Source organism: Onychomys torridus, chromosome 15 (genome assembly GCF_903995425.1).
Source record: "Onychomys torridus chromosome 15, mOncTor1.1, whole genome shotgun sequence".
Taxonomy (NCBI): domain Eukaryota; kingdom Metazoa; phylum Chordata; class Mammalia; order Rodentia; family Cricetidae; genus Onychomys; species Onychomys torridus.
This window is the reverse complement of record NC_050457.1, coordinates 19302516-19329819: the sequence shown is the minus strand read 5'-3', so window position 1 is coordinate 19329819 and position 27304 is coordinate 19302516. Positions and strand designations below refer to the sequence as shown.

The following is a 27304-nucleotide window of genomic DNA, read 5'->3' as shown; positions in this document are numbered from 1 at the left end:
CCTAGAAAATCCCAGTGTATGTACTTGGTGGCATGTCTATGTCTTGCCTTCCCACAGTCTAGCTTTGGGAAGTAATAGGAATAGAAAGATATTGCTGGCATGACAGTATGAAGTGAAGGTGGTTCCAAAGTATTCGGCCATTAAAGGGTAGGGTGAATGGCAGCATCACTGAATGGGTGCTAAGTCAAAGAGTGAGGACACAGGAGTGGCTAGGGAGGTTTCCCAAGTTCTCTTTGTGGTGAGCTTGGGCAATGAATGTGGTAGCACATACTTAGCAGAGCACATTTCTTCATCTACCCACTGCAGGAAGTGGGTCAAGAGCAATTTAAAATTGACACTCGGATTATACCCTCATTAAAGTTTGCATTTGTTCTTGTTTGGCTACACCAAATAAAATTAAGTGTGCCTTTTTGAATGAAGAAAAAAAGAAATTAAAAAGAAAGGACATACCCAGTCCCAGGTTTGGGCACCAGATGAATGGAAGAAATGAAAAGGAAGGGCATGACTGCTCCTAGGTGTGGTGGAGGAGAAAGTTTATGACACGTATATGGGAGAGCATAGTCAGAGCAGGGACTTCTGGGAGAATCCAGAGTGAACCTACCAGACTGGGCTGTGCATGTGAGGAGAACGGAGGGAGAGGGGGTACCAGGTACAACAGCCAGAGACACAGAGTAGACTAAAAGACCAGGTAACCAGAATGGTTGGATTATATAAGGAAGGGCAGCCCAGCCCCTGGGCGGGAGAATTTAGGGTAGGGGATGGGGTGTGCCAGCCAGGAGGGTCCTGTAGCAGGTAGAGACTGAAGGATGCAGGGAGAACCTGAAGGCTAGGACCACTTTGTTATCTTAAGTAGGCACCTCAGCCACTTGTCCTGGGTTTAAAGCCTAATACTTTGTTGTTGTTGTTGTTGTTGGTGGTGGTGTTGGTGGTGGTGGTGGTGGTGGTGGTGGTGGTGGTGATGTTTTGGTTTTCTTGTTTGGTTTGGTTTGGATTTGTTTGTTTGTGTTCATGTGCTTTAGAGACACAGCTCTGGCTGCCCTGGAACTCACTCTGTGTACCAAACTGGCCTCCAACTCACAAAGTGATCCACCTGCCTCTGCCTCCCAAGTGCTGGGATTAAAGGTGTGCTTTTAAGTAGTAAATATTGCTGTTTCCACCAGGACAAACTACTGCCATTAATGACTTAGCTATTAAAATGAGTCCCTTTTTCTGAAATGTTTAGACTCTTAAAACTTGCTTTAGATTTATTTGAATTGGTTGGCTTAAGGTTTATCGGACTTCCACTTGTTACATTTGTTTATGTATTCTATTTGTTTGTGAGCAGGTGACAGACTCCGTGGAGAGGTCGGGGGATAAGTTGCAGATGTCATCCCTTCTTCCACAGTGTGGGTTAAGGAAGTCACTCAAGTTGTGGTAGCACCTGTCACCCACTGAGCCCTCTTGTCGATGCTGACTTCTATTTTCTATATAGCCATGTAAAGTCTTTTTCTCTAATGCTTTTGTACAAGTATCCATTGTTCATTGACCATATCCCCCCTCACACCTGCTACCATGGCCTCTCTTGACTCTCTCAAGATTTTGTTTCTTTGTATAAAATCTAGACAGCACAAAGGGCTGGAGAGAGAGAGAGAGAACACAGAGAGAGAGAGAGAACAGAGAGAAAGAGAGAGAGAAAGAAAGAAAGAAAGAAAGAAACAAAGGAAGAAAGAAACAAAGAAAGAAACAAAGAAAATACAGTCATTGTTTTTTGAGCTGGCCGAATTTCTTAACATGATGCCCTCCAGATGCGCTCATTTTCCTGTAAATGGCTTGACTTCCTCCTTTCAGGCTGAAAATGTTTGCTGGACAGGGAAGCTTTCCAGAGAGTTTGCCTCACCCACTCCTCTGTTGCTGGGCTCCCGCCACGTTCTTTATTTAGCCAACGTGAATGGTGCTGTAGGAAACATGAACAAGCAAGTGTCCATGTGAAGTGTGGACCTGAGGCCTTAGGGTGAATGGGTGTCCAAATTTCATGTTGAAGTTTGATGAAACAGAAAGCCATATATACACTCAACAATGCGCACTTAGAATGTGTTTTTATTGTTTCGTTGATTCTAACAAGGTTTTGTCAGGCACATGTATACACTTACTGACAATTTCTTCCCAGCAATGCTGCGTGCTCTGAGGTTCCCTCAACTCCATTTGTAGTCACTAGTGACAGTCCCCATTAGCCACTGATGTCCTGTCTCCCATTGGATCCCTCAGGTAAGAGAAATGGCTTATCTACAGGAACAATCTGGAGATTTATAATACAGTACCATTTCCCATTTGAGATGGAAGGAGCTGGAGGCATTATTTAAATTGCTAAATGACCTTCTGATCATATTACTGTATATACCTTGTTAAATATACCTTCTGAGTATATTTAACTTCCTTCTATTTTTTTAAACAAGCCTAATCAGAAATTATGTCATCTTATGTCATATGGGGTATACTGGCTTGTCAGTAAGGACTGAATAGGTCTCCATGCTGTTTAGATGCTTTGGGATTTTAGTCTTTCATTCAGCTACATGCTATACAAAGAAGGAGTTGACCTCACAGGGTATGGCCCTGGAATGGCCACAAGAACCTCAAAGGAGGAAGGACAGACACCACCTTCTCCATCATCCCTCCTGGGTGGCTTCCAGGACCCCTGTAGACACTAAGCTCCACAGATTCCAAATCCCTGTAGGAATTTGGAATACTGTCAATACTGTATTTGACTACATCCTCTTCATAGGCTCCCATATACTCCACATCACCTCTGGATCACTTGGCAATACTTAATACAGTATAGATGCAGTATAAGAATAATACGGAATAAATGCTGTATAAAGGTACTGTATTGGTTAGGGGATAATGAAAAGAAAAAAATCTGTTCATGTTCAGCTTTTATAATTTTTTTCAAGTGTTTTTGGTTTGTGGTTGTTTGAATCTGCAGGTGTAAAACTTGCAGGTACAGAGATCTTACCACATGGAAAACTTAATTGCTTATTGGAACTAATGTCCATATGCAAATGAGCTTAGCAGGCTTGTGTGTATAGAAGTACCATAATTATAAGAAAATGGTTTAGAAATCCAGATGAAGGCCGGGCGGTGGTGGTTTATGCCTTTAATCCCAGCACTCGGGAGGCAGAGTCAGGCGGATCTCTGTGAGTTCGAGGCCAGCCTGGTCTACAGAGTGAGTTCTAGGACAGGCACCAAAACTACACAGAGAAACCCTGTCTTGAAAAAAAACAAAATAAAAAAAGAAATCTAAATGAGGAAACTGACACTTCCAGTTTGAGAGTAAGGGGAAAACAATCCTTGAAAGACTTGAAAAGCAGGACAGAGTAAAGCAAAGATGCTAGGATGGGCTTCCCTGGGGGCGGGGAGGGGGCAGCAGGAAAGGGGAGGAAGGATGGGTTGGTAGTGAGAGAGCAAGCCTGGTACTTGATAGTGGGCGTGGCTTCACAGGTCATGTTAGGCAGCTGGAGATGAAAGCCACCCAGGGGCTTGTCATTTCAGGAGCAGTGCAGGGTCCAGGGAAGGGTTTGCATGTTGTATTCAGAAAGAGATACTCAAGGAGGGTTGACCTGATCTGTTGCCGCTCGGCTGGCAATGAGGACGTTTTAAGACAGGTGGGATGAAGACAGGGCCCCAGTGAGGGACACAACCATGACAGGATAGCTGCTCAAAGAGCCGCCAGTCATGCTAAATTCCCAGGATGTCAATGCCACTCACAGGAGGGAAGGGGCTATTTAAAGCCTGGAGAATCAGGAAGGCAACTAGAAATGTATCCCTTGTCATAAGGAGAATAATGATCATGAAGACTAAGACATTCTTAAAATACTGGCGAAGTATTTTTTAATCCTAATAATTTTATGGCATTTGATGTTTGAAGCATTATTTCAAAGGAGCTTAAAAATGGAGCTCTTGCCAGGCCTGGTTGTACATTCCTTTAATCCCAAAACTTGAGAGGCCGAGGCAGGCAGATCTCTGTGAGTTCAAGGCCAGCCTGATCTAGAGAGTTCTGGGCTAGCCAAGACTACACAGTGAGACCCTGTCTCAAACAAGCAAACAAAACACAACAAAAACCAAACAAAATTGAGCTGTTGCTGCCATGCACAAGTCGGCTCCAGCAGGTACATTTTCAGTAATACCTTTCCTTGTTCTCTAAGATGCTCCTGCCAATGTTGGCTAAGAAGTAAGCTGATCTACAATTTTTGACATGACAAAATAAAGGAATGGATCTAGGCAACTATTCAGGCTCCCCAGGCACAAAGCGATGAGATACATAAAGTACAGGCTATCGGTGTTGTTGTAGTAGTAGTTGGCATGGTGAATTATGAGTATAATGTTGGTAGGAGCAAAGCAGATGGTGAAAATCACAAGGATGAGGAGAACCGCCTTGATATACCTCATCCATCTGCGATCCTGCGCGTTAAGCTTGCGGATGAGAGTTGTGTAACAGTAGACAATGACCACAAAGGGAATGAGGAATCCGAAGAACGCTAAGCAGGTGAAATAGTAGAATTGGAAGGGAGATGGGGACTCGCATGTGTTGTGAACATCGTGGCAGGTGGTGATCTCTGGCTGGACAAGATGATACTCCTGCCTCAGGATGGCGAAGGGCAGCATATATAAGAAGACCATTACCCACACCAGGCCACACATGAGCAAAGTGAAGTTGCGCTTGGGCAGCTTCCGGTATGTGAAAGGATGCACAGTGGCCAGGTATCGGTTGATGCCCATACAGGTGAGGATGAGAATGGAACAGTACATGTTGCCGTAGAAAACGAGTGTGGTGATCCGGCACATGACCTCTCCAAAGATCCAGTTGTTCCCATTGAGATGGTAGGCGATCTTAAATGGCAGTGTGACACAGAAAAGGAGATCTGCGATGGCCAGGTTGGTGTGAAAGATGACCAGACAGATGGATTTGGTCCTTGAGGAGAGTTTCCACAGGGTCACAATGTTCGCTGGTACACCGACCACAAACACCAGGATATAGATGGAAGGTATCAGTTTGGTACTTAAGGAGCTTCTCAGGTATCCCATGGTAGCATTATTCACGTGGAGAGTTGAAATGCTTTCTTCAGGACATTTCATTTTTACAGTTGTGGTAGCTCCTGTCCAGCCCTCTATGTCAGAAAGTGGGAAGTCTTCAAAGGTATTGGAGGGAGCTCCATTGAAGGTCTTAATACTTAAGGTTGGCTGTCCTGAGTTCTCTGAAACATTTTTCATGCCTGTAATTGAAAGGGAATATCAGCATATGATTTGTTACCAACTCCTACCTGTGGTTTGGATAATAAAATGAAATGTTTGATGCTACATGATCTTTGTAGTTAGAGAACTTGGAGTCTTTTTTTTTTTAATCACTATAGATGATGCAACCCACAGGCATGTATATAATATGTATGATATGCCCCATACTGTGCTTTTCTGTGAGAACAACTAGATGACAGTCCCCTGAATGTCAGGACTTCATAATAGTTCTAAATCAGTGGTTCTCAACCTGTGGGTCCTGATCCCTCAGCCAAACCCCTGTCTCCAAAAATATTTACATTTACATTTCATAAAAGTAGCAAATTATAGTTATGAAGTAGCAATGGAAATAATTTGATGGTTGGGGGTCACCACAATATGAGGAACTGTATTAAAGACACCGTTAGGAAGGTTGAGGACCACTGTCCTAGATGAAACAAAACAGCACAATGGGACATTATAGGAAAATGTTTTATTGCTTACAAACTATATATATATATATATATATATTCAGGAGATAATTAGCCAAGTTGAGTATTCAAGCAAACGATCACTGAAAAGATAAGCTTGAGCAAAGATGAGCAAGGTACAGAGATAGAACTTAATACGTGAGGAAGGTTCTCACCCACGGTGGTGGCTGAGCATGAATCTGGGAATAGCCAGTCAGTTGATTCTGAAAATGTCAGTTGCACACTTGCATGGCAGTTTTCAACTCCACTGCCGTCTACAAGTAATTCCTAGACCAGAGGAGAAGGTGCATGGACATGTCCCTGTCTTGTGCTAGTTTGATACATCTAAGAGATGAATTTGAAAAATAAGTCACACAATTCATTCCCGAAGGGACCCTAAACTGTCTTCTGGAGCCGTGATCTAGTTGTACATTCTGGGGTTGCACACAGAAGTCTTCTTCCCTTTGTTTGCAGTTGAACACAGGGCTTTTCAGTTCTAGGCAGCTGCTCTACCACTAACCTATACCTCCACCCTCTGCACACAGAATTTGCAGAGGAATAACTACTGTGGTGGATAGAATAACATCCCACCCAACCCATGATTCTACCTACTAGCTCCTAGAACCTAGGATATGTTACCTCACATGGCAAAGGAGCAATTTAGTTAGGCATCAGGAGATAAGGGCAGAACCTAGATTGGCCGTGGAGTCTAAATGCAGTTTTACAAGTCCTTATACATATGGCACAAGAGGATCAGAGTCAGGCTTGAAGTGCTATTCTATTGCCTCTGAGAGTGAAAAGGGATCCAGGAGCCAAGGAACATGGGCAATGTCTTGAGGCAGTATGGAAGGCAAGAACGCAGACTCGCTCCTGGAGTATCCATATGAACATAGCCCTAACAACACCTTGATTTTAAGAATTTTGACCTCCAGGGGAATCAGATGGTAAGCCTTGTGTCATCTACAGCAGTCACTATGTGAACATTTATTATCACCTGCACAGGAAACTAAGATAGCCATGATTTTGACTTGTTTTGAAAGTGAGTTTGGTGGCAGAAGATTGTGAAGGCAAGGGGACCTCATGTGGGGACTGCCATCCAAATTTCTCAGATCTAAGGGGGGTGAGCCATTGAACTAGAGGCAAGGCTGTAGAAAGGCGAAGATGGGAACGCAGAGTTAAGCTGGCCCCGGAGGTACGTTTCATCTGATGGGTTGTAGAGGAAGGTCTGCAGGCAGCGTAACTGGAGGTTTCCATTCCGAATGACTTGGAGGGACAGGATGCTGTTTATAACTGGGGTCGGGCAAGAGTGAAGGAGAGAAAGTGGGAAAGGAGTTCAGATCTCAGGTTTCTAGGAGGTTGGGTGGTTTGGCTTGTTGAGACAGGGTCTCCCTGTAAGCCAGGCTAGCCTTGTCTTCCTGCCTTGGCTCCCTGAGTACTGGAATTCCAGGTGTGTGTGCCACCACACCTGGCTAAAAGCTCAGATTGTGGTGTGGCAGAACTGGGACGGCTGATGGGATGTTAGTCTGTAGACTGTTGGGCGGGCAGTTGGAAAACTGAATGCAGCATTCCCAAAGGCCAAGAGCAAAGGTGAGGTATGAATGCCTTAGTCCTCAAAGAGTCCGTAGTTAAATTAGGGGAGTGGAGAGATGGCCTAGAGAGAGATACGGGGAGAAGAACCCCAAAGACGGCTTTAGGAGAAGTGCCAGATTTTAAGAGGAGAGAAGACAGAAAAAAAAATCAAAAGATGAAATTACTGTGATGACCTAAAGAGTTAAAAATGAGGTTTTTTTGGTTTTTTGGTTTTGTTTTTTTTTAAATGAAAGAAACAGCCAGGCAGTGATGGTGCACACCTTTAATCCCAGCACTTAGGAGGCAAAGGCAGGTGGATCTCTGTGAGTTCGAGGCCAGCCTGGTCTACAGAGCAAGTTCCAGGACAGCCAGGGCTACACAGAGAAACCCTGTCTCAAAAAGCCAAAAAAAAAAAAAAAAAAAAAAAAAAAAAAAGAAAGAAAGAAAGAAAGAAAAAAGAAAAAGAACAAAAAGACACATAACCAGCTATGTGCTACAGATACTTGGTGTGACTCATCATGTTCATGTTATCAAGTTCCTCAAATGCCAATTTAAACCTCATACATTCCAATCTGAAATGCTAGTCCCCACCATTGAGGTCCTGACACAACCGCTGAATTATCCATTTTAAATATTCAAGGATGATGTTCAGTGGACTGTCATCATTCAGACCCTGACTTAATCTCTAGCCTTTGCTTCCAAGTGTAAACTCCTTTAGACCTGGGAGTTTGTACAGGCTGAATTCAGCATATCAGGTGGGGCCAGTGTCATTAGGACAACTGCTATATGAAGATGACCCAGTGTCATTTAAGGAAAGGATCATTTGGAGGGTCGCATTCCGTGGATCTGTGTTAAGATGTGAGCATTAGGGCTGGAGAGATGGCTCAGAGGTTAGGAGCACTGGCTGCTCTTCCAGAGGTCCTGAGTTCAATTCCCAGCAACCACATGGTGGCTTACAGCCATCTGTAATGAGATCTGGTGCCCTCTTCTGGCATGCAGGCATACATGCAGACAGAACACTGTATACATAATAAATAAATAAATCTTTAAAAAAAACAAAGATGTGAGCATTAGAGGAATGTCTTGTGACATTTGAGCTCAGTCCCTCAAATCCTTCTGCACATTTACATTTGGGAAAAGTCAAGACATCACTCAAAACAAGTGCTTTGGTAAGTTGGGCAGAATGGTGTGTACAAATATCTTCCCTCCATGGTCTGGTGAGAAACCTGATGAAACCATGTTAGTCAGTTTTCAGATGAATCCTGTGATTGAGCAAGACTCGGTGTCTGCAAACATGCTGAACAGAGACTATTTCTGTGAGATCTCAGGTCAGGCCCCATCTAGACCTTCTGTTAGCCAGAATAATGCTCCTTGTTCAATTTGATTCATGTAAAGAAATGACAGGGATTCTTTGGGGTTTGTTTGGTGTGATGTTTCTGAAATGCTCTCAGCTTGGGAGACGCCTTCAGTCTAATCCAGGGAGAACCCCCTCTGCTTCCTGGTGACCTATTTTCCCATTACATCTCCCCGTGGCGGTGGGTGAATGAATCCACGGCCTGAGTCCCCTTGAAAATACCACTTTTCACTCCTCCCAAGCGTTGCTGGCATCAGGAAGGAACCCTCTCATGTAATTTATTTCCTTTCAGCTGTGGCTCAGCTCTTTTACTTACCCTCCCAAAGAAACCCTAAACCTGTCCAAACTCTGATTGGACAGCCCCTGCCATGGGTCCCCTTAAACACTCTGCAGGGACCTCAACTTAAGGAAAGCTTAAGAAAGAAAAAAAAAAAAGCTTTTTAACTTTGGAAACACTGTTAACATCATGGGCTGCTGAAACCAAATGACCCTTTGTGACAGTATTTTCCCCAACCTGTGCCTCAACAGAAATTATAAAATTTATAAATTTAAAAAGATTTTTAATCCCTTGGGAAAAAAATGCAATCTTTTCTCAATCAGGAAAATTCACAAATGCAAAGACTCCTCACAAAGAAAATTGTTTTCTGACTTAAATGTGCATAAAGTCTTGACTCAGCCACAAATGTATAAGTACTAGTGGAGAACAATTGATCTTTAATAGGGTTTGACTTGGCCACAAACTTTAGATACCTCCATGATTCCCTTTTAATAACCCAGATCAAACTCTGCCTCTGGGTTCACTGGGTTCCCAGTTCTTGGGGGACAAGAAGAAGAGTAATTTCCCCCTCCCCCCCAACCCCCAAGTCCAGAAGAGAACTTACCACTCTGGCAAAAAGTGGCCGGCAGAAGCAGCAGCCTAGCAGCAGTCAAGATAAGGACTTTCATCTCGATGTCCTGAGACCCGGTTATGGAACGTTATCAAGCATGCAGAGTCACAGGCCGGTTCCCCTCTGCTCCATGTATCAGCAGCAAGTGGAAGCCTGAGAAATATCCATCCACCCTGCACTCTGTGTGGGCAGGGACTTGTCCTGCCTTTGCAGGGAAAGGATGTGGCCACTTGATGTTTCCGTATGAATGACTCAGGCTGAGCCTCTCTGGAGTGTGTTACCCCTTTAACCCTTCCTCACCCCCTGCCATTATTTCATTTAGAACCGATGCTGTATTTTCCCCCAGGGCATTTAAATAATGGCAGAGACTGCAGAGTCCTTTGCAAAACAGAGCTGAGAATAGATGCAGAGCAGCTTTGGTTCCACAGCTCAGTTTTTTTCCCCATTTCAAAAACAGAGCTCCAGAGTTAGACTTTCTTTTTAATACATGAATAGTTAGAAATCATATCAGTGCCTCACTCAGCCATTGTCAGAGAGGCTTCTTATAGTAGATGGGAACTAACCCAGAGACCTACTACTGGACAATGTGCAGAGAGGGAGAGAGATTTCGGGGCACTCAGTCCTAAATAGGCTGTCTTCTTCATCAAACCCCTTCCCTCAAGGCTTGGGGACCAATCCAGAACAGGAGGCAAAAAGATTGTAAGAGCCAAACAGGATGGACAACTCCAAGAAAACAGTCTTCCAGACACGGGACTGATACACATATGAACTCAAGGCTTGCCAGGTTCAAGCCAGGTAGGGTCCCAGAGGGAGAGGGGGAAGTGGACATAGGCTCCCACCACTGACCAAGAAGCGATCTGCAATTAATTCCTACTGGCCAAGGAAAAATTAACTCCCTTTGATGGAATCTCACTGGGTATTTAACCACGTGGCAAGGAAGGCCCCATGCCCAGGAGTGGTTGGCTAACACAAAGGGAAGTCAGTGGTGGTTTTGTGGACTCTTTTCTCCTATCGCTTTGCTTGAGCATTTTTTATTGTCTTATTGGCCTTATGCTTGTATATTTTGGTTCGTGTGTGTGTGTGTGTGTGTGTGTGTGTGTGTGTGTGTGTATGTTTCTTTTTTTTTCTTTTTTTGAGACAGGGTTTCTCTGTGTAGCTTTGCTCCTTTCCTGGAACTCACTCTGTAGCCCAGGCTGGCCTCGAACTCACGGAGATTCACCTGCCTCTGCCTCCCGAGTGCTGGGATTAAAGTCGTGTGCCGCCACTGCCCAGCATGTTTCTATTTTTTTGTTTGTTTAAATAGAGAGAGAAAGGGAAGTTGGGCAGGTGGGAGGGATCTGGGAGGAGTTGAGAAGTGATCAGAATATAACATGTAATTTTTTTTTTTTTTGCAAAAATCAAAATGGAATTGTACTTTCTTTTGTTCTATTTCAAAATTTAGTTCCTAAACTGATCACATGATTATAAACTAAATTAACATGAAAAAACAAACACATACCACCACCCCTTTTTCTTTTTTTTCTTTTTTTTTTTTTTTTTTTTTTTTTTTAATTCTTTGAGACAGGGTTTCATACAGCCTAGACTGGTCTTAAAGTCAAGATGTAGCTGAAAATTGACTTGAACTCCCAGACCTCCTCATCCTTCTGCCTCTCGGATCACATGCATGCCTGGCTTCTGTGGTGCTGTGGTGCTGGAGACTGAACCCAGAGCTTCATGCATGCTAGGCAAGGACTCTACTGACAGACTTACATCCTCAGTCCTGGCAAATATTTAAGACGTTGAACTTTGTAATAGAGGTCTTAGATTGTTGCATCATAGTGCACATTTATAACTCCAGCACTTGACAGACTGCAGCAAGAGGACCACAGTGAGCTGAAAGCCAACCTCGGCTGCATTATGAGTTTGAGCCCAGCCTCAGGAACATAGTGAGACCCTGTCTCAGAGGGGAAGAGAAGACTCTCTGCCTACTTTGGTGCTTGTCCAGAACTTAGTTTGGTTGTTTCTGGAAGGCAGGTTCCTTTTTCATAGATCAGTGTGTTCTAAGCCATTTTAATGACTGTGGAGTCAGGTTACAGGGCAGACTCATGGCAAACAACTCTGTCTGAATTGAGCGAAAATCATAACAAAGTACTGAGGTACAGGCAACTCTATTTGATTGAACTAAAAGCATAATAAAATATGGAAGTACAAGGATTTGCTTTCTTCCATGAATCTTGGTGAACAGGTCTATATAATAAGCATTTTAAATTTCAGACACACACACATACACACACACACACACACACACACATCACATTTATGTCTTAGCCATCATAATGGTCACTAGTGTTAAGTATATTTAACAAACTATAAAAAAGAAGAAAACTTGATGCTAATGTTTGTCCTTAATGAGCAATATATGGTTAAATTCCAAGTCAGACAAGTCAACCTCTAAAATGCAGCAAGAATCAGAAAATTCAAACTTCGCATGAGACTTAAAGGCAGAAGAAGTGGTAACTAGGAAACAGTGGAGAGGTCTATATTAACTTTTAGCATCCTGATTAAATTTATTTCCGAAGTCATTTAAAGTCATTTCCAAAGATCAGATTAACAGCACTTCAGTTGTATGAACTGTGGCACCATAAACCACGGTAGAACATTCTAATACTGTAGCAACGTAAACCCAGAAAATTGTTTTAAACTTTCTTGGCATCACCCAAGTTCAGCACGGTATGGTTTGATTTGCCTGAGGCCTCACTGTTGATCATTTCACCTGCTCTTAGCTCACGTGCACAGCCTGGCTGTATAGCTCGGTGAAGGCCTGGCCACCACAGCGCTATTCCCAATCATCTGGTGAGCATCTAACAGGGACACTTCACATCCATACAGTTTTGTTTTCACTTTTGGTTTTTTGGGGGTTTTTTATAATTTTTTTTCTTTTCTTTTTTTTTTTTTTTTTTTAAGATTTATTTATTTTATATATACAGTGAGTGTTCAGCCTGCAGGCCAGAAGAGGGCACCAGATCTCTTTTTGTAGATGGTTGTGAGCCACCATGTGGTTGCTGGGAATTGAACTCAGGACCTCAGGAAGAACAGCCAGTGCTCTTAACCTCTGAGCCATCTCTCCAGCCCCCCACTTTTGGTTTTTTGTTGAACTTTATTTCAGTATATTATGGTCTCAAAACTGTTGACTTAAGTTTGTTTGGTTTTGCAAAGTCTGACTCCAGTTTGCCTTCTGAGACTAATACTTTAATCTTCAATGTGGACCGGTCACCATCTTCTTACCCAAGCAAGAGTGTGTGTGGTCTGTCTCCTACAGTGACGCCACATGTTCTTCAGGAGAAGATGCCTGAGATGGGAGGAATCTTGTGTAGTTGATTTTTAAATTATTACCGGGGAGGATGGGGTTTCTTCTGGTTTAAAAATAGGAAGGAAAAAAAAAAAATCCTCGGGCTAGTGAGAAGGCACAGAGGGTAAAGGCATTTGCTTGCTCCTCGAGCCCGGCGACCTTGGTTCAACTCTTGAAACTAGATTAAAGGTGGAAAGAGAGAACCAGCTCCACAAAATTGTCCTCTGACCCTCACACACATGCCATGGGACATTCACATACACACACACACACACACACACACACACACACACACACACAGAGAGAGAGAGAGAGAGTAAATAATTATTTAAATCCTGCTTTCCTGTCTCCTTTTCTTCTTCAAGCCTCTCATTCTTTGTTTTTGCTTGAACCTCTTCCAAAGTTTCATTTCCTAAGAAATTACTAAGCTGCTTAGTGATGGTTCCCACATGGCAGCTGGAGCTGGAGATGATTCAGGAAGCAGGCCTCATGAATTTTCTAGATTGCTGTGTCTGCTCCCAATAATGCAGGAGGAAGCAGTGTGTGTCTGGTGCCACCACACACGTTATCTCACAAAGCTCCTGGGGGACGCTGGGGAATGTCATTTCTCCCTCCAGACTCAGTACTTCCTGAGCTGTGAGTGAAGATTACCCTAAAGGACTCCAATGCCAATGTTGATTCTTTCCATGTACCACAGCTATGCATGGGTGTGTGAGCATATACACATGTGTTCATATGTGTGTGTATGCGTGGAGGGGATGCATTGTGCTATTAGGTGTGTGTGTGTGTGTGTGTGTGTGTGTGTGTGTGTGTGTGTGTGTGCACACGCGCGCGCGTGCGCGCACGCCTGCCTATGTGTGCATAGGCATGCAAATGTATATGGAGGCCACAGGACATCAGGTGTCATCCCTTGGACGCTGTCCACCTGGCTTTTTTGGGACAGGGTCTCTCACTGGCCTGAAACTTGCCATTTCAGTAGGGCTAACTGGCCAGTAAGCCCTAGGGGTCCTCCTGTCTCTCCCTCCCCGGTGTTGAAATTAGAATAGCACACTACAACTGCTGGCTTTTCTTTTTTAAGTGGGTCCCAGGGAATCAAACTCAGGTCCTTGGGCTTGCCAGCCAAGTTATCTCCACAGCCTCTCCCAGGCATCTTGATTCCAGGTTTAGAGCACAACACGTATCCCTACATACATAAATGAGCACCCATATTCTAACTGGAGTTCCAGAGGCTGGAGAGGTGGCTCAGCAGTTATGAGTGCACACTGATTTTACAGAAGACCTGAGTTCAGTTCCCAGCATGCATGTTAGGGAGCTCACAACTGCCTGTATCCAGCTCCAGGATCAATTGCCCTCTGTGGATTCCGAGAACAATTGCACTCATGTGCTCATACATACAGACACACATATACACCTAATTAAAAATAAAGTCAGTCTTTTAAAAAGTGGAATTCTAGGGCCAGAGAGATGGCTCAGAGATTAAGAAGCACTGGCTGCTCTTCCAAAGGACCCAGGTTCAATTGCCAGCATCCACATGGAAGTTCACAACTGTCTGTAACTCCAATTCCCAGGAATCTGACACCCTTATACAGACATATATGCAGGCAAAGCCTAATGTACATAAGATAAATAGATTTTTTTTTTTAGTGGAATTCTAAATCTTTCCTTATAAAGTATTTAATGTCTACTCTTGAAATTGACTTGAAGTCTTCTTTAATATCTGCCAGCACTGTGTTGGTAGCAAAGTCAGAATTCACCCAGACATAAAACACTAAAAGTCATCCTAATCACTGCTGCTGTGGCGGCAGCTTCTTTCTGAAGCCATTGTTAACTACTTAGTTTTTTCTTCTGCATACCAACTTCTCTCGGCCACTTCTCACCCATGTGTCACAGCTAGTATCACCTTGAGTGTGGTGTATTCTAATGGTATTGGCTTCTCCAAGAGATTCTTTGCTCCTTCAGACCAGTTACCGTATTTTTGTGTCTGTTTTTGTCTGGGTGTCTGGCAAACATGGGTATCACTGTTTTCCCTCAAATATGAAACATCCCCTGGCTCCCTGGGACAACTTGGCACTTAGTGTGCCAACCATGGTTCCTGAATGCTTTAACTCCATAGCCATTGGGTGGCTTTTTAATCAAGGTGGCATTTGAGTTATGAGACATGGCAGTAGCCAGCTAGGGTAGAGCGTTGTGACCTGAAGGAGGATGCTTTGAGGTCTGAGAATAGAGAATAAGAAGCTAGAGAGTCAGACAAGGCCCCATCACTGGATTGGATCCACAGTCCTGAGGCGAGAGCGTGTGTTTCTTTCTAAAGTTAAACAGGAAGGAGGTAATGAGACATCCATTTTGAAATGACTGGGAGTTCTCACTAGAGAACGACTGTGGTACAGCCCAGATTGGCAGGAATGAAGCCTCCTGGGACAGCAGCACAGCTGTCCATCTAGGGCAGTGGTCCTCAGCCTCCCTGATGCTGCCACCCTTTCATACAGTTCCTCATGCCGTGGTGACCACCAACCATCAAATTATTTCGTTGCTACTTCCTAACTGTAATTTTGCTACCATTATGAATCATGATGTAAATATCTGATATGCAACCCCCAAAGGGGTCACAACCCAAAGGTTGAAAACCGCTGATCTAGGGGCTTATATGGCCTGCCTGTCACTGGTTTGTGCTGCCTGGTGCTTGCTGAATAAGAACTAGGAGATTATAATAAAATGACTCCAGAAGAGAGGTGTTGATGCTGTTCCATGCGCACTCACTGTATGATTCTGTGTCCCTGTTCCAGGATCCTGAGAGTGTGTCTAAAGTTCTCTGGCTGGATGAGATACAACAAGCCATCGATGCGGCCAACATGGACGAGAACAGAGCAAAGCAATGTAAGCCCTCCCTCACCTTCTTTTGCTTGTCAAGCCTGCCTACCTTTTCTGTGGGTACGCACCTGAGGTCATTCCCTTTGGATTTCTGGAAAGATTTGAACCCTTTTCAGTTTCTAGTGTAAACAAACATGTCATATCTAAATAAGCATGTCCCTAGCTAGTTTCCACCCACCAGATGCTGTCTCCAACAAAATTTGACAGTGCTGCCAAACAAAATCCAGAAAGCAAACATATTTTGTACACTGTGGAATTGTATGTGTAAATCAGATCCTTTTTGCCCTGTTGATCCATAGAAAACTATTTCTTCACAATAAATATCAATTCTCTTTTTTTATGCTCTCCATTGTTAGCAGAAGTTTTTCCAAAGAAACAGACCAAAAGGAGGCAGGAGAGATGAGGCAGGAAGTGGAAAATGCAAGGTCAGACTTGGCAGCGACTGGTGTCAGCTCTTAATCACCAAGGGCAGATGGGTGTGGTTGCATCTGATAGCTGATTCTGAAATAGTATGAATCAGAGACTGATGGAGTTGGCCAAGTGTTCATGATATTTCCATATGTGAAGCTGGCTGGTAGTTATTTCTCTCTTGAGCTATGTAGATGGAAGAGTTCTAGGTCATATACAAAGAAATTAAGCCAATGAGATGGCGCAGTGGGTAAGGGTGCTTGCTGCCAAGTGTGAGGACCCGGGTTTGATTCCTAGAGCCCACAGGGTAAAAGCTGACTCCCATAAGTTGTCCTCTGTTCTCCATGTGCACGCACACACACGCGCACGCGCACACGCGCGCGCGCACACACACACACACACACACACACACACACACACACACAAGTAAATGAATAATAAATGTAAGAAAAAAATTTAAGAGAGAGATCTAGCTTGAATCATGAAAACAATCCAGGCCCCTAAATTCCTATGATGGAGTCTATTGAAAAAACCCACAGGACCTTTTAATGGAGGACAGGCCAAGTCTCCTTGAGGCAGAATGTCACTTCACTGCCAAAAAATTAGTATTGTTAACCTGTTTCCCAGAAGGACCCATGGCCTTCTGCATGGGGACTGCTGGGGGATGGGGATGGGCGAAAGACATTAGAATTTTTTTTTTTTTTTTTTTTGGTGATGCTGGCTCTAAATGAACTCTAATTCAAACAGACCCAAAATGTCACCACTTCTTCCCCAGAGCAGGAAAGTCAGGTGATCAGTGATCACTTTCAGTCCTCCTCCCAAGGGACTCAATGAGTCTGCTTAATGCACTCTACAGTTGCTTGTCCTGTTCTGGAATGCCATGAGCAGAATCCCTACATTAGTTCAAACGATCAAAATGTTTATTTTGTTTTATACCTCTCTTATCAAAGAAGAGTCTGAAATTACCTCGAAGTTGATACAGTAACCATCTCCCTAGCATAAAATCAAATGAGTGGAATCTAGCCACCCGCCACCCCTGGCATGGCTGGACCCTGCGCCATCAGGTCACAGCTTCGTCTTCCTCCCCAGATAGAGCAGCATCTGTAAGGACCATCTGGGCTTTGTTTCCTTAGCTTGGAAAAAATGAATTAATTTCTCTGAACTGGACTCTTATGCCCTTAGGAACACTGAAGTCATTCTTTCCAAAGACTCCAATGCTTAAGAGAAAAAAATAAATTCAAAAGGGATGTGTAAGCATCTTTAATTTGCATATACACTAAAGATAGTCATGATCTGCCGAGGCACCTTGAAGAGATGAGGTTGTAATGTAGATACTCAACCTAGCATGCCCCCTTCTTAGACATCCAGCCCACCTAAGAGTTACTTTATTCATTGTTTTCCTTACGTATATATAGCCTGTGAATATTGGGTCTGTTTTTCACACGGAGACCCATGGTCCCTTCACTAGGAAAGCTAGAAATTTCTCAGCTCATGTGGCTCTGTTGCCCTCTGCTGTCCATTGGAACTCTTCTGAACCCTCTGAGTTCTGTCCCATGCCACAAGAGTTGTGACCCCTCCTATAATATACAATGATAAAATTGATTTTTTTTTTACAGCCAGACATTAAAATGAGAATGTCCTGATTTTGATGGAAATTCCAACTTACTTTTAAAAACTATCTTCCTGCTTTGCATGGAAACCAACTACTTGTAGGTTTGAAGCATCCTAGATGATTTAACAAAGAGCATTGGCCCGTGTATGTCACCATAGGCCAGACTGAAAAAGGGAGGGGCTAAGTGCCAATGTGTTTATTTTCACTGGAGTATCTTGCTTCCCTGAACATTGGCGTCCATAGTGCAGTGTTTTTTTAACGCCCCCCACCCACCCAATCATTATACCCTAAGGAGTAAAAATTTCTCCCTAGACTTTTCTCATGCTGACATTACAATACCACAGACGTGTTGTATACCTGTTTATGTACCATATAGAGACCCATGCTTTACACATTAAGGAACTAGTGATAGCTATGTTGGGTGTTTATCTACCTGTGAGTGCATCCTTTAAAGAGAGCCCTTTGGTGTAAAGCTTAAGGTCTAAAGCACTTGACTTTCTGAAGGTCAGTTATCTGACATCTACTATCTATGACTCAACCACAAGCCACAGAGAAGGTGCCTAAGTCATCAGAATAGACACTGTGCATCCTGGGCATTAGAACTACTCTGTTCTACTCACAGGGGACCCCTGGGACAGACTTGAGCCAGCCTGCTCTTCCCATATGCACAGTTCTAAAGTCCACAGTTGTTTCCTGCAGAAGCCACAAAACTCCCAAGAGTTTGACTGCCACAGGCTGGCATGCAGATGTTCGTAAAAGTGATACCAAAAGCCAGGGGACTTGGCGGACATGTAGTGCTAAAGAATACATCCAAACACTCCATGTCCTCCCAAGTATCACTTACTTTGCCCAGTACGACTCAACAAGCATTAAACACCTACTGGCTACCACAGTTAGTAAAATGAGGAGCAGTAAGTGCTCAGCTGCTTGTTGGGGGTTTTCAGAGGCCTGCTTTAGATCTTCAGGGAAAAGCGTTCCAGTACTGGAAATCCACCCGTGTGGGAGTTCTTTGCTCATCCACATTCAACTGCAGGAAACATTTCTGTGTTCAAGAGCTTGTGCCTTCATCATACATCTTTCAAGGAAGATTAGTTTGGCCATGTGAGTTCAATGCAGCCATCCCATGTAGTTCATGCAGGAATTTTTCTTTGTCTTTCTACCTCCCTGAAACCAAGGACTTTTCCCATGTCCGCTCTTCATCCTCCAGAGCTTTCCTGGGGGGAGAGGACATGATAGAGGAGGGTAACCACTGTTAACCTCACTCAGCACAAGAGCAAAGGCTTGCTGCTGTCTGTATCTGTCATTCGGCACTCACGAGAATTTACTGTCTGTGAGCATCTCTGGATTCACGGGGCTTTGACTCCAAGCTGGCCAAAGTCAACACATTCCATGTTCCTTCTGCTGTACCTATCTATTCATCATATTACCCATACTATTCATCGCATACAAGCATAATTGGATGACAACCATATATTCTGTTCTAGTCTCATTCTGACCAAAGGCAGCTTAAAGGAGAAAAGAGTTTATTTGGCTAATATAACCAGGTTACAATCTATCATTGACAGAATTTAGGGCAGGAACCCAGAGGCAGGAACCACAGGAGAACTCTGCTTGCCGGCTTGCACTCTGGCTCCTGTTTAGTTAGATTTCTTTTTTTAACATTTTTTTTTTATTTTAAAGATTTATTTATTATGTATACAGCATGTATGACTGCAGGCCAGAAGAGAGGGCACCAGATCTCATGATGGATGGTTGTGAGCCACCATGTGGTTGCTGGGAATTGAACTCAGGACCTCTGAAAGAGAAGTTAGTGCTCTCAACCTCTGAGCCATCTCTCCAACCTCTAGTTAGATTTCTTATATAGTCCAGGGCTACCTACCTACGGATGGTGCTAACCACAGTGTACTGGGTCCTTGTGCATCAATTAATAATCGAGACAATTTCCCCAGAGATGCTCACAGGCCAGTCTGAACTTGGCTATTCCTCAATCAAGGCTAATACTCTCAGATGACTCTGTATTGGTGAAATTATTAAGGCCACTCCATGTAGTTAAAAGGGAAGTTTATTTTGTGGGGTAACTTACAAATGAAGGGATTGGTTGTAGGGTCTGGCAAAGGTATGGCGCAGTCTGGCGATGTTCTCTAGAGAACTCTGCTCGGTCTACCTCCTTCGTCCGGTGTCCCAGAACCAAGAGAGAGAGCCCTCCTCTCAATCCTGGGTCTTCCGCTTCCTCCTCCGCCCCGCCTTGTGGGCGTGACCACAAGCCTCAATGGGGGTTGGAACTTCCAGGCCAATGCTGGGATGGCTATCCACTACAACTCTGGGCTGTGTCAAGTTGACAAAGCTAATAAGGACAGTCACTTAACACTTGCTAGAGTTTGGCACATGGGTGAGGGGGAACATCCATCTTCCCCTTCTTTGCATCAAGATATAGAAATATAGAAATATATAGAAATATAGAAAGTATTTTAACTTGCCTTCCCCTTGTCCCCCTTCATTTCTAACTTAGTGTATTTACAGGTTACAAGAACAATTTCATTGGTTGGATCAGGGCAGTCTTTCCTAGTATATAATAATACAGAATTCACTAGATTCGCTTAAGTATCCAAGAGTTCACTATGACTTTATTTATGTGATGATGAGGCAGAAATTTGAAAGGCTTATTAAGTTTAAGTTGATCCAAAATAAAGTTTCTGGATTTTTTTGCCCATCTCTACTCACTGGGCTTTTCTGGAACATTTCCTTAGGTTGATTATGACAACCTTGTCAACAGTGCTAATTTAATACAAGAGAATATTAAGATTTCTTTAGCTGAATTAGTATTTTACTGACTCCAAAATAATTGTCTTCATAAAGTGAATTTTCAATTGTAAGTTCTAGATCAGGGCTGTACATCCACCATTGGTCTCATTCCCTATCAGTCTTGAGTACACACATCACAGTGTGGAGCCACCCTGCCATGCACCCTGCATATTTACATCACAACAAGCACCACCTAGTTATTGTCATTTCCACACAAGCCTAACCAGAGAATGTTAGAGCTTTAACATGCCATGCTCCCATAGAACCTCCTTTTTTCAACCCAGACAGATAGGAGACCTGGTGGTTGGCCAAGTGTGCATGGTGAGACTATCAGACAGAGAAAAGGTTTAATACCAAAATACCAATGCCATCCTAGAAGGTTGAAGTGTGTATTTATATACCTTAGAAAAGTAAAAGGTAATGACTATCAGAAACTTTTTTTGTCCTCATGACCCAGGGGTTTCACTGGTCGTTGACGTCAATGAGTGTTTGGATAGAAAGCAATCGGAACATATCTTGTCTGTACTAAGGTCTTCTTCTAGTAACATCCATAACATAATCCCAGAATGTGCCAACAAGTACTACGATACCCTTGTGAAAAGGAAAGAGTCCAAGACTGACAACGGTAAGCATTTCCATGACTTAGCACAAATATGTCATTTAAAATACGGTGGTTTCTATGGCATTGTGATTTCTGTGATTTCTTATTTGGGGGACAGTTACTGCTTTTACACCAATATTTCTGAAATTGTTAGCATCTGTGGCAAAGGAAATGCTTTAGGTTCTTTTTTAAAGCTGCAGTTATCTCAGCAGCAATGCATAGATGCTAGCATCATAGAACTGAAAAAACAGATCTTTCTGCTAGTAACTGCTATCATGTAATCCTTTATGAGACAAATGATATGTAATTATGCAATATTAAACAGGGGATATGAAGCGGGAATAGGTAAGTAAAATGTAACAGATCCATATACTAGAATATTAGCAGCCACCAAAAGAGATGGAGAAGATACATGCTACAACATGGGTGAACTTGCAAACAGACTGTTCAGTAAAGGAGACAGATGAGACAGCAGGGCCTGGCAAGGTGGCTCAGTGGGTAAAAAAAGCCCATGCTATGGAAGTTTGATGACCTGAATGCTAGGCCTAGAACACATGGTAGGAGGAAGAAATGGACTCCTAAGAATTGTCCTCTGACGTCCATACATATGCCATGGTGTACATGTACTCAGGCCATCTGTCTTAGTTAAGGGTTTCTATTGCTGTGAAGAGACACCATGACCATGCAATTCTTACAAAGGAAACATTTCGTTGGGATGGCTCACTTCCAGTTTAAGAGGTTCAATCCATTATCATCATGACAGGGAAAACGGCAGCATTCAGGTAGACCAGAAGGCAGTAGGAAGTCAACTGTGACACACTGGGTAGTATCCTGAGCATAGGATCCCTCAAAGCCCACTCCCACAGTAACACACTTTCTCCAGCAAGGCCACACCCACTCCAACAAAGCCACACCTCCTAATAGTGCCACTCCCTGTGATATTATGGGGGCCAATTACATTCAAAATACCATACCCATTCCCCTGAAAGAATTGGAGTCCATAGTCAGTGTTAGATATTTATCTTTCTCCATTTGGGAGTGAGGGTAGAGGAATGTAGGTGTGTGGTAAGACACTGCCATTGAGTACTCAAAATTCATTTTACTCTGTCGTTTCTAGCGACTGTAACATAACCAGCTGAACACTTAGTGAAAAATATTTTTGCTAGGTTATGATATCTAGTGTATCAGACTTGACTTATCAAACCTAATTATCTACCCCCTATCCCCTTCTAACCAGAGACCTGATAAATAGTATGTTGCTGAACTTCTTGGTAGGAACGTGTAAGAACTCCATTCCTCTGCAGATGCTAACGAACTCTTTCTCTTTAGTGTCTGGTGAAGGTTCATGGGTCAAACTCAACCTGCAGCAGAAATACAACTACTATTACAACACAGATTCCAAAGAAGGTTCTTGGGTCTCACCTGAATCATGTTTGCCTAAAGAATCATGGCTCACAGGAGAAGAAATTGAGGTAGGAGGTTGGTGTTTCGTGGAAAACTCAACTGTATAAAGAGAATTGTGCTTCTTCATCATGGAAGTGATGGAGGAGACTAGTCAATTTATTTGAAGGATGTGTGGGAAATAGTCTTCTTGGACTGGAGTTGAGTGTGCTGCCTTATTAAAAACCATTAGTTCCATATGCTGGTACAGCTAACCAAAGAGAATCAAGGGAACCAAAAGGAAGAAACGTTGGCAGCTCATCGGAGATGCTAGCATACTTGAAGAAGTCAATCTTCAAGTTTTTCTTAGAAAAGTTCAGTTTGACTAATAATAATTTTTAGTTGTCAATATGTCTTATATCTTTCCTTTCTCTGTTTGCCTACAACTTAATGTGAGACCATTCCAAATAAATTTTTCCCCACAAAGTGCTGGAATGGACACCTCTGCCACAGATAAGTCCAGCCATCTCCAGGATGGCTTTAGGAGCAGACAGCAGAGAGGTACAAGAACAGGGTGGAAGACTTTAAATGTTCGCTTCTCTAGAACAATTGTCTTAGCGTGTTTTTGTTGGTTAATGTCATTTTTGCAAGTTTTGTATGTTCTAGTATCCAAGTACAGTTGAGTATATTTTGTATATGACTTTGATTTAAGTACTGACCCAAATTTAAACATGATATAGTGAATTCAAACTTACATTTTACCTCTAGAAATCTCTCTTAATAGATCCTTGACCCATATTTGAAAGTTTTAGTTGACCATATTTTACTTGCCAAAACAATTTCTCTATTCTCTTCCATACCTATTTGAGTTTACTAGAAACAATGTATCAATTAGTGAGTACATTGTTGTTGGCTGTTAAGTTCAGGAGGAAGAAACCCATTCAGAAGTGTCTGTGTTGGCTTCATTGGTCTAATGCTCTTTCCTCTTGTATGGAACATTGGCCAAAGTTGCAAAGCATAAGTGATTTCTCCTGTCTGCCTCGTCCATCTTAGTCTGAATTCATTCCCAAGTACACGGTAGTTTTGTTGTTGTTGTTTGAGATGTACAAGAACTCAGTTCTAAATATTTTCAAAGAAGAAAGAAAAACAACTTAAGAGTAAAGCTGTAGAAAACATTGGTCCAAAAAGCCCTTTTCAGGCTCCATTCTAAATCATTTGTTTTTGTTTTTGATTTGGGGGTGTTTGTTTGTTTGTTGCTTTGTTTTGTTTTGTTTTTATTTGTTTGGACTTTTCAGTTCTCCCATCCTATGTAAAGGAATGAAAGAAACAGCTTGGCAGAGACTCACCTCTCTGTGACCATGCTATATTAAATTTATTTTTAAGGACATGAAAATAAATAGATGGAGCTGGAGAGTTGGCTCAGCTGTTAAGAGCTGCTCTTCCTGAAGTCCTGAGTTCAATTCCCAGCAGCCACATGATGGCTCACAACCATCTGTAATGAGATCTGGTGCCCTCTTCTGGCCTGCAGAGATATATGCAGACAGAACACTGTATGTGTAATAAAGAAATCTAGATAGATAGATAGATAGATAGATAGATAGATATACTCTCTAGAAAGTTTCCTTAAAAAAAAAAAAAAAGCAAACAAACATAAAAACAAGAACTAAGCCATAAGTAGATGGTGGTCAGGTAGCTGTTGCTAGAGTGGCCTTCTTCACGGGATCCTTTGTGTTCTGGGAAGTTGGAGTAGTGAAGAATGGAGTGAATAAAGTCAGAGTGGTGTGTAAATGGAATCACCCCTCTTAGGACGGTCAGATGTCAGAAGGAAGTTGCAGCTAGAAATACTCTTCCATGTGTGCCCATGAGCACCCGAAGAGTGAGTAGTAGCACTACAAACAGGTCTTCAGGAAGCATGAACATAGCATATTTCTTTCCAAGGCACCGCCAGTCAGTTTGATCACATATCATCCCCGGAGGGGAGGTAGAGCATAGGCTGTCACCGTCAATGTTCCTAAGTGGGGAAAATGAGGTAGAGTGAGTGGATGAAGGAACCTGCGTTGATTCTACAGCTTGCACGGGATGTGTCAGTAACACAGAGGCTTTTCCCAGGGTGTCCAGTTCCCACTTTCCCAGTCTCCCACTATTGGCAAGTTTCTGATGCAGCCACCTGTATATCTAAGTGTGATATTGCACGCCCATTGCTCTGGAATTAGTAATACAAGAAACAGCTTTACTGTGACACAGACAATGAGCATTGCTTCCCAGGGGGACAAGGCTCAGGAAAGAATCCTCACTAAGATTGCCTTGGACTCAAAAGACATGAGACTTGCTGATGAATATGTTAGAGTATGTTCAGAGAGAATACACTGCTAATAATCATTCTGTCCTGGAGAAGGAAAATACAGCACTGAAATACAGATCACATTAGTATCATTAAATACAGCACTTAATAAATAACACATTAAATAATACAGCACTGAAATATAGATCACATTAGTATCAGTAAAAGTCAGTCGCTGCTGGGTGTGATGGCACTCACTTTAAGTCTCAGCACTCAGGAGGTAGAGACAGGTGGAGCTCTGTGAATCTGAGGCCAGCCAAGACTATCTAAGAATCCGCCTCAGAAAAATAAAAACAAGAGTCAATAGCCTCAGAGATACAGCCACATAGAAATATGTGCTACAAGTTGGGGGTTGAAGGGAAAATGTGGCCTGAATCTGACAGTGTTTAATGACAAAACTGAACATGAGAAGAAGAAAAAGCCTAAAGGACGTAGTTTATTAAATAGTTTCAGATGTCCAAAGTGCTTATACATTTTAGGCAAAGAATATGAGAGCAATGAATGATTAGTGCTGATTTTTTTTTTCCAAATCCCATGCCAGGATTGAAAAGATGTGCCATGCTGTGAAGAAGCAGCATTAAAGAGTTAAAATTTGAGTTTAAAAAAAAAAAAAAAAAGACTCATCTGGCATGCAAAGATACCCAGATACAACTTTCTGTTACACCGAATATCCATCTATTGAACTAATAAATGGTGAATGGTCTCAGCCTTTTAAAAACAATAACCTGAAGTTAATGTCCTTATTCAATGAATACATTTGCATATGCCTTCTCTTAATGCTTTCTCTGCACCTTTAAATTATTTTCTTCCTTACTGCTTGAATAGCCCAACAGCTGGGTGCAGATGTGCTTGATAAGAGGCTAGAGCTGGGGGCTGTAGAGATGGTTCAGTAGTTAAGAGCACGGACTGCTCTTCCAGAGGTCCTGAGTTCAATTCCCAGCAACCACATGGTGGCTCACAACCATCCATGAGATCTAGTGCCCTCTTCTGGCCTACAGTCAAACATGCTGTATACATAATAAATAAATAAATCTTTAAAAAAAAAAAAAAAAAAGCCAGGCAGTGGTGACGCAAGCCTTTAATCCCAGCGCTTGGGAGGTAGAGCCAGGCGAATCTCTGTGAGTTCGAGGCCAGCCTGGGCTACCAAGTGAGTTCCAGGAAAAAGGAGCAAAGCTACACAGAGAAACCCTGTCTCGAAAAACCAAAAAAAAAAAAAAAAAAAAGATGGCTCCAGCTGGAGGATTACTCCAGTCTTTTTTTCTACTAAGAGTGAAGGGAAACCCTATCAGGAGCCCACATGAAAACGTCTCACAATCCCCTTCTTTTCCCCCATTCCTCTGGACTTCCTGTCTGTCCTGGATAACATTTGTCCATCCTCTCCTACCTGTTTTCCGCCTCCAGTATCTGATTTCCCTAGGAACGTCATTTGGGGTTGGGGAAGGGAAAAGAAGAACCTAGGACTTTCTGGTCACTGCCATCTCCCCCTGCCCCAGTAGTCCAAGGGAGTGGGAGACGATGCCCATTCTGATGGTAGTCAACCTTGACCCTTTTACAGTCTCTGGAATTCAGGCCGGCATCATGTGAGGTCCTTCCACACCTTCTTATACCACCTTGCCACCAAGCTCCGAGGACTCAAAAACCCTGTCACTGGAAAGAAGCTAAAGCCAGATCACACCTTGGTTCTTGTTAAATTTGTCTTTAAACCAAGCCAAAAAGAACAATCCATTTCATTTCCTAAAAGCTGCCATTTCCAAATGCTGTTCTCTGTGTTCCTTTCACCTGATGTGTGGAGAGTAACCATAAGACGTGTCTCTTGCCAGGACATCATTGAGGAAGTCACAGCAAATTACATCCGTGAGAACATATGGTCTGCTCCAGAAGAACTGCTTCTCCGCTTTGAAGCCACAAGCTCAGGACCCCTCCTTAGGGAAGAGTTTGAAGCTAGGAAATCATTCTTGTATGACCAAGTAGACAGTGTGGTCAAAATACAGGTATGTGAATCACCTACCACAGTTACAGCAAGTGGTCCTGTCTTCTGAAAATGCTTCCTTTGAAAACAGAACAGTCAGCTATGAGCATTCTAATTGAGCTGAATGCAGACTCTTCCCTGGCTGGTGCCCTATTTTAGGAAGCGTTTACGATGGGGCCTGCCTTGGTGATGATGTATTTTAGGTTGTGGTCCTCGGGAGAGTATTCAGGCTTGCTCAGATCTGCCTGCTGTTAGGTACCTTGCTCAGAGCTACCTGTGAGAGCTGAATGGCTACCTCAGACAGGGGTTGAAATTGGGCTTCTCCAAACAGCAGCGTCTCCATGTGCCCATCTTCTGCTGCACTTGGAGTTATAGGGGTTAGTGTGTGGCAATTACTGTCTAGCCTCTTCTAGCCTGAGCCACCAGAACAAATGAGCTAGAGCACATTCAGCCTCTCTTTGTTTAGGCCTG

At 43.0% G+C, this 27304-nt stretch overlaps 2 protein-coding genes across 2 annotated transcripts in view; one reads left to right on the top strand and one right to left on the bottom strand.

The window, feature by feature from the left end:
- Iqgap2 (IQ motif containing GTPase activating protein 2) overlaps positions 1-27304 on the top strand; it is a 139636-nt gene that overhangs the window by 57179 nt on the left and 55153 nt on the right. Inside the window, exons 12-15 of the mRNA XM_036207454.1 lie at positions 15636-15726; positions 21000-21167; positions 22473-22615; positions 26685-26855. Coding sequence (XP_036063347.1) covers positions 15636-15726; positions 21000-21167; positions 22473-22615; positions 26685-26855 — 573 coding nt within the window. The remainder of the gene's footprint in view (positions 1-15635; positions 15727-20999; positions 21168-22472; positions 22616-26684; positions 26856-27304) is intronic.
- Positions 4072-9685, bottom strand: F2rl2 (coagulation factor II thrombin receptor like 2). The gene is made up of 2 exons (XM_036207455.1): positions 9519-9685; positions 4072-5246 (listed from the first exon to the last, which is right to left on the bottom strand). The coding sequence occupies exons 1-2, from the start codon at positions 9580-9582 to the stop codon at positions 4198-4200; spliced, it is 1113 nt and encodes a 370-aa protein (XP_036063348.1). The 5' UTR covers positions 9583-9685; the 3' UTR covers positions 4072-4197.

What these genes read in the sequence shown, in the direction of transcription:
- F2rl2 (XM_036207455.1), bottom strand. Translation starts at nt 9,582, where the DNA reads ATGAAAGTCCTTATCTTGACTGCTGCTAGGCTGCTGCTTCTGCCGGCC. An exon ending in GGCCACTTTTTGCCAGAGTG is followed by an intron (nt 5,247 to 9,518) that starts GTAAGTTCTCTT and finishes TTTCAATTACAG; the next exon opens with GCATGAAAAATGTTTCAGAG.